This window comes from Cicer arietinum, chromosome 5 (genome assembly GCF_000331145.2).
Source record: "Cicer arietinum cultivar CDC Frontier isolate Library 1 chromosome 5, Cicar.CDCFrontier_v2.0, whole genome shotgun sequence".
Taxonomy (NCBI): domain Eukaryota; kingdom Viridiplantae; phylum Streptophyta; class Magnoliopsida; order Fabales; family Fabaceae; genus Cicer; species Cicer arietinum.
In genome coordinates, this window is record NC_021164.2 from 55,199,208 (window position 1) to 55,206,918 (window position 7,711).

The 7,711-nt window shown below is 31.7% G+C and overlaps 2 protein-coding genes across 2 annotated transcripts; one reads left to right on the top strand and one right to left on the bottom strand.

Moving 5' to 3' along the window:
- Positions 1-227: 227 nt before the first annotated feature.
- On the top strand, positions 228-1,748 carry LOC101502143 (uncharacterized). The gene is made up of 2 exons (XM_004500132.4): positions 228-1,141; positions 1,237-1,748. The coding sequence occupies exon 1, from the start codon at positions 383-385 to the stop codon at positions 1,070-1,072; it is 690 nt and encodes a 229-aa protein (XP_004500189.1). The 5' UTR covers positions 228-382; the 3' UTR covers positions 1,073-1,141; positions 1,237-1,748.
- A 314-nt stretch (positions 1,749-2,062) lies between these two features.
- On the bottom strand, positions 2,063-7,485 carry LOC101502460 (THO complex subunit 3). The gene is made up of 11 exons (XM_004500134.4): positions 7,235-7,485; positions 6,998-7,093; positions 5,689-5,818; positions 5,231-5,322; positions 4,941-5,009; positions 3,932-3,989; positions 3,712-3,811; positions 3,106-3,192; positions 2,918-2,996; positions 2,450-2,582; positions 2,063-2,382 (listed from the first exon to the last, which is right to left on the bottom strand). Exons 1-11 carry the CDS (start codon positions 7,295-7,297, stop codon positions 2,348-2,350), a joined length of 942 nt encoding a protein of 313 aa, XP_004500191.1. The 5' UTR covers positions 7,298-7,485; the 3' UTR covers positions 2,063-2,347.
- Between the last annotated feature and the right edge of the window lie 226 nt (positions 7,486-7,711).

The following is a 7,711-nucleotide window of genomic DNA, read 5'->3' on the forward strand; positions in this document are numbered from 1 at the left end:
TTATAAAAAAAAAAGTGTTCAGAAAGTCGGGTCGGACATGTTAGTAGTGTTAAAAAAGAGAGCCGTTTGTTATTATTTTTTTTTTTAAATGTAACAATTTAGTATGTTTAAAAAAGATATGTATATAAAAATCCAATAAACTTATTCAGGACCGTTACAAACAAAAAACGACCGTTGGGAATCATAGCTATATAGCTATATATATACCTTCAAATTCACAAATCTATCTCACAAACTCTACACGCTTTCTGCAATCAAACGATCAAAATACTCGATCTACTTTTACTTTTCTCTGCAATTCAATCTCATATCATTACTGTTTATATTTCTTTTATATTTCTCTATTTGAATTTTATTTAATTTTCTGATTATTATTATTAAAATGGCTGAAAAAGACACACACCACGTTGTTGAAATCCCAGTAGACCAAGAACATCAGAACAACAACAAGGTTTTGTTGTTGTCAAACATGTTTGAAGCAATTGAGGACCACCCTTTAACCGAGATATCCGAAAGTCCCGGTCACCTCTTACTCTTGAAGCTTTGGCAAAGAGAAGAAAATCTCTTCGCCAAACGCATTGCAAGAAAAGAAACAAGATTGGGTTCAATAAAATCTGAACTTTTTCAACTTGCCTCTTTTTTCTTTATCTTTCATGGTTTTTTCTTGACCCTTTTGTTCACTTCATGGGCCAAGGCCCAACAAGCCCAAAACGGCCCAGTTGCTGTTTGTAAGATTTGGTGGGTTCCTTCCATGGTGTCACTTTGCACTTCACTTGTGTTTGTGCTTTTGGTTCAAGTGAAATTGCAAAGGTATTGGAAGGTTTGGGAACAGTTACAAAGGGAGAGGAATGATAGTAGAGGTGTTGGTAGGTGTGTTCAAGAGTTGAGGATGAAAGGGGCTAGCTTTGATTTGTCTAAGGAGCCTGTGAATGGGAAGAAGATGAAGAGTTCAAGCGTTGAGATTAAATGGAAGGTGGTTACTTTGTTTTCTCATTATTTGCTTACTGTTTGTCTTGTTTGTTTTACAGGTTTGGCTTTTCCTATTTCCAAATTTGTTCTTTGTGGGTTGTGATGATGATGGAGCATGGATTTATTGATTTTAGTTGATGGTTGTTGATAATGATGAGGACTAGCTATTATGGTATAAAAAAATCTTGTCTTTTTCCATTTAATGCTATTTGTTTATGAGATTTGTAATGTTTTTTTTTATATGGTTAATGTTTCTTGCATTTTCAGCCTCTGCTATGGGAATGAAGCATTTTTGGTCCGATTGATCTGATGAAGATCTGACAATATAGATTCTGAGTTTTTGATTTTCTGAAATCCAAAGCATTAGTCATTTGATCTCAACCTGACTTAGATAATGGCGGCGACAATGGAAATGATTGATTTTTAGTGAATCATGGACAAAGTACCAGGGTTTCAATTCAAACTAAGCAAATTTCGCAAAGATGGGAATGAAGCACCATCTATGAAGATAGGAGACAATCATCACTGGTTTCAAGTTGCAACTCAAGAAGGATTTCCTTGATGATTAGCTACACCTCTTGTGTGCTCTTGGTATCTACAATTTTTTTAACACTTGTAATGCAGCTGTTAGTATAACAGCTGCTTCAATTTTGATTCATTTTGTATACACTAATGCAGCTTGTTATACTGCATGCGGCTTCAATTTTGATTCATTTTTGTACTACTATTCATTTGAATATCTTATCTTATGAAATAAAAGCCACCCTTCAGTTTTGCAACTCATTTTGTAACTTGATAGAGAAAATAAAATTTTGAAGGTAAACTGGTTATTAAGCACAAAAATAATATAAAACTTGGTCAGAAGGCAAAGGGTAAAAAGTTTTAGTGTTTGAATTTTAATCTTTTATCATAATGCTTTCTTGTATTAAAAAGTTTTTAGTGTTTAATTTCTTCTTATATATTAATTAATTAATTAATTAGTCTCCTTCAAATAACTTTATTAATATAAACAAAATATTTCTGACTCAATTATCTCATTTAAAATATTTCTGTCTATTTTGTCACTTAGATTTTTCAGTGAAGTTTTTCTCTCTTAACTTAAAAATTAAACTCATATTTATCATAAAAAAATAGTACTTATGTGTAAATACATTGAAAGATCCATTGATGCTAAAATAGAAGTTTTGATACAAAAATAGAAAGATGTGTAATTTATCCAAAATCTTAAAAACAAAATATTAGCCGTTAGCTACAATGATGTATTAAATTAATCTCCATAAGGAATATCGGACATCTCATCTTTTTCTCTGAGTTCTTCTTGTCCTTCGTTGGCATTCTTAACTACCAAGGAAAATGTGTATACGCCAATTGCCAAATATTAAGCATTTTCAAAACCAAAAATTCGAAAAACACCTGCAACCAAAATATGCATAAGTTAATTCCAAAATAACAACACTTGGCAGGTGTAAAATTATCATACCTTCATCAGCCTGATACTTGTTTTTGTCATCACCAGCATATGCAAGTACATTGTATTTAGGATTCCACTCAACACTATTCATGGCAGCCCTACAAGGAATCTGATGCACTGTCTTTCCAGTATGAACATTTGACTGTTACAAGAAGTAAATTATGATTATGCAATGTATCTTCGATATTGAATAACCAACAAAAATATATTTTTATTTAAAAAAATGGTTTAAATGTTGATGTTTTTGTTTTCGCCCTCATTATTTTGTTTTAGTCTTGTGATATTATTCGCTTTAGTTTCTGTAATATTTTGATTATGTTCAATTCATACAGGACTAATGCGAAAAAAAGTGGACACAAACTGAAAAACGTATGTTACAGAGACTAAAACAAAACAAAAAAGTATATTACACAGTAAAGGGATCAACAACATATTTAAGCCAAAAAGATATAATAAACATGGCATTTACAAACTTACAATATCAATGAACAAGTCCTCACTTGCTGAAGCAATCAAGTCCCCAGTATGATTGAAACTAATGGTCCGAACGGGCCATCTGAGAAGCATAACATTCCAAATTTGTCACTAGAAGCTAAACACTAATTATACTTTAAAAAACAAAATCATAATACAATAAACAAACATGAAAGTTAGGGAAAACTCACTCGAGCTTTGTAAAGGTACGCACACAAAGCATCTCCGAGATAACCCACAAGCTGACAAGGGAATCAGCACTTCCAACAGCAAAATGTCTGTCTCAATAACACGAGGATATCTATTTTGTTATGTCTATTCTACTTTTGAAAAATGAAGATAATCTATCGGAGAAAATGAAGACAGAAAATTAAAGTCCTGTTTGCTTTCCATGTGTCCTGTTTTCATTTTCACTTCAACAAATAAACTTGATAGAATATAGATTCAATACATCCCTAGCCAATTTTCTTTTACAGTTTATGAAAATAGATTCAACATTTTAAGAAATTTTGAAAATGTCAACATTGTTTTCATTATTTCTAAAAATATATTCTCTATAGATATCCTTCTATCTTCTCTTCATCACAATTATTAACAGTACGAGTCTTCCATCACTTGTTAGCAATTCAAAATTAATACAAATTTAAAAAATGAAAACTGATTTTTTTTTTGTAAGTAGACGACAGGCCCTAAAATGTGCAACAATTTTTTGTTTAACAATTTTTTATTCCAATATGCAGCTGTACTACCTTGCTTGCAATTTGCAAGACAAGAAATAACAAACACTAGAAACATACCTTCCTGTAGGGTCAATTGCAATGCAATAACAACCAGCTGTATGAGCCATGAGGGTATCAAGAGGTCGTAGAGATGGATAAGACAATACTTCAACAGTCCCTAAGTAGGTGAGAATGTAACAGAATATAAGATATTTTTCTACTCTATACAAACCCATTGAAGCAAAAGGTATTGAGTAATATTTTAGAAAGTAACTAACAACGCAAACAATGACCTTACCATTTCCTGTTGTTAAGAAAAACATCTCGCCAGTCATGTTCCAAGCAATCTCATTTACCTAAGAAGAATACAGGAATCATTGAGTAGAGTGAATTTAATTCTTCTGAAAAGAGTTAAACAAATGCTTGCCACTGTATGGAATGTGTGCTATGAAAGTTGGGAAGCGGGAGTATTATCATATTATGGTGACAATGCCAACTGAGACTATATGCTCAAATCTCTGATCATTTTTGCATATATTAGTAATTCATATTCTTTTCTATCAAGGGTGAACCCTTATAGCTTGCATTGATTTGGCCGTAAGTAAAAACAAGTTTCTTGAGTTTCTATTTTTAACAAATATGTCAGGTTTCAAGGCATAAAAGTCGTAAGCCACTCATATTCGACCAATAAGGAAGTCAAACAAAACAAGCATGCAAATTCATGGTTGATTATGATGGTTTGACTCCACGGCACTTGGTTATGCCAGTTGACCGGAAAATTTATATCAATTAAAAGGGCAATAGGTAATTCACATTTCACAAATCCAACTAGCAAGCCATTTATCAAACCGTAAATTTCAACAAACATAGCTGGATAGTCACAAGTTATTTTATCGATTAAACTGATAAAAGGAAAGCACATTCATATTTTCTGAAATAATATAAGAATGTGGTAAAAAGACTAGTTGGTCATAATTTTTAAGGTTTGGTTTCTGTTACAACAGAAGAACGGGAAATTAGTTAGGGACAACCAGAGCAGTTAGCTAGCTAGTTAGAGGGAACTTGTTAACATTTAGTACACAAAGCGACAACGGTTCATTAGTAAAGGGAAACCACCAAGGAAGAATTGTTTCTCCTATTCTCAGTTTTTCAATAAAATTGTTTATTTCTTTTGGTTGAGTCTCTACCAATATCCCATTTCTCTTCTCTAGGTTTCTAACAGATTCACTTTTTAGCCTCTAAATATGCCATAACAAACTGTCAGAAACAGAACAGACTACAAAAATGAAGCATAAACTAGGCAATACCTCATAGTTGAACTTGCGCCTATGAATTGGTTTGAATTTCCGAACATCCAATATTGTTAATTCATCATCCTATAAAAAACAAAGACAAGGTAAGAATTCACATGCCACAAAAACAGCAAGATAATATAAACGTCGTCTTTTTAGTAGCTACAATACAAAGCTCAATGATTTAGAAAAAGAATCCACTCAAACGTATGCAAGACATAGTTGATATTAACATATCCAATAATCACACGTCACAACATCTACAGTTCAGAGCTTTAAGCGAATGTAGGGATTGTGTAACATACCCTATTACCTACAGCTACATGAGTACCATCCGGTTTGTACGTAATGTTGATATTCTCCCCACTAAGTTCTGCCTGTTGTGAGCATTTTCCACCTGCAGAAATCAAATATGAGAAGCATTTCTCCAAACCCCCTTCCTAGCCCTCAAAAGATCATAAATAATCTCCATTTATAATGCTTTTATATTTTCTTTAAGCCAACTCAAAAGTAGAAAAACTTAAAATTATTTTGCAACTAATCATCAAGAAAGACATTTATTTCACTTATCGAAGTATTTTCAATTAAAGATACCAATTGTTTGCTCGTTCCAATAATCATGTATGTTATCTCTATGTCGGATTGGGTGAAATATAACCATACAATGTATTTAAAGTCTCCCAAAATATAAAAGCCCGTAATAATTCCTCTTCATTCTGTATGATTAATAAGAAACGAACTGTACAGTTGAATGATCACTTACTACGAGCATCCCACAGACGAACAGTCTTGTCACCCGATGCAGTTGCAATAAGATCAGCATGTTTAGGATCCCAGCATAGCTGATCCACACTATCAGTGTGACCCTTCAATTCAATATCTTTGACCTTACCCTATAATAACCCCCATCAACACACCCAAAATGGAACAATCAAATTTCTATCAACAAAATAATGAAAAGGTTAAAATAATTTACAGGAACATAAAAGTAGAAGCCCAAACAGAAAGAGAATGTCTTGACAAAATGTTTCATTTATATTATGATGTTCATGGAAAAGTTAACAGATGAGCTTAGCTTACTATACAGCTACAAGTTTCAACAACAATTTCCTGTCTAATGATCATACATAATTCGTTATGTATTTCTTGATTTAATACGACAAGTTTTAATCTCAAAAGAAAAATACTCTGATATCACTGTCATTTCAGATCATGAAGGTAATCAAAGCCACACCATAAATTAAAAGGACATATTACTCAAAGGTAAATCCTCTATAGGTCATGTCATCTCATTCACCAAAAAAAAAGGAACTACTAAAAAACTACATCAAAATTTTCTGCAGTAATTTCAAAAGGGAAGAGCTTAAACTATTATCAATACTTAAGGGAAACTTCAATAGTTGAATCTTTTTACAAACAGCAAAACCTACCACGTTTCTTTGTGACAACATCACTATTTAGCTAAGACGCATATTTAGAGCGAGTTTAGGTGAGTAACTTAATTAAGCATTTATCCATTAAAAAACTATTCTAGGGAGCTTGATTAAACATTTATTCATAAGTCATTATGGGAATTTGATTGAAATAAACTTAAAAAGCAGATTATAAACATAATATTAACTATTTTCATGAGTGTATCCAAAGTCCAAACTCTAATATAAAGGAGTTTAATAGACATACATTGTGGGTGTAAATTAGTTTTCCACCAACATCTAATGCAAGCTCTCCATTTTTCAATATCACACCATTAAATGAAGTTTACAAAAGTGTAATGATGTAGCAAAATAGTGAATTTTTAGTATACATATCTTTTAAATCATATAAATATTTGTGTGATGATTCATAAGATAAGTCAAAATAAAAAGAGAAGCATAAACCTAAGGCGATACTAATGGCCTTAGTCTCCCTTAATCCATGAAATGAAACAACTGGATACTTTCCAATTCAAAACGAGTCAATTTATAACAGAAAGATAATTGAAAAGAAAAAAAAATTGTAAGAGAAAACACATTAAGTAATAGAAAATTAAAGCAAAAACCAGAGAGAGAAGGAACAATTAGGAGTAAGGTTACATGGCCATGTGGCTCAATATGCCAAATTCGAGCCGTTTGATCAACAGAGCCAGAAGCAAGTTTTGTACCAATGCAATTCCAAGCCACTGAGTGCACCTTTTTGAAAAGGTAAAAAAAAAAAAAAAACCCATATGAAAATTGAAACAGAAACATTGAAAATAGAGGTTGTTTTTTTACATAAACCTAAGGAAAGTTTAGAACTTTGAAGGGGTTAAGCATGAAAGAGGAAAAGGGTACCTTTTTCTTGTGACCGGAGTACTCTCTGCTATGAAGATTCTTGAATGAGATTTGTTCCTCCATCGTTGGAAGAAGCAATTATGGAAGCAGTTTCGTGGTTGAGTAGAGAAGAAAGAGTCACAGAAAGTGATAATAGTTGAATCGCAAGTAGGAATTTTACAGAACACTTTTGATTCCCGCGACAACGCAGTATATTAGGGATTTCAATTCATACGTTATGAATTCTCAAAAAACTAATTTTGATATTTCACACGGTTTAGAGATTATTTTTTTTTTAATTTTTTTGATATAAATGAGAAGTTGTTGTGTTTATTTATTGTAGTAATTTTTTTTAGATAACATGTTACAAGAAAATGAATTTAAAGAAAGAAGATTAAAAATAACTTTTTATTTAAAATAATTTTTATATTTTTTTGTTAAAAATTATAACAGATGTGCAAATATTTTCAATTTTTTTTTATAAAAATAACATTGTTT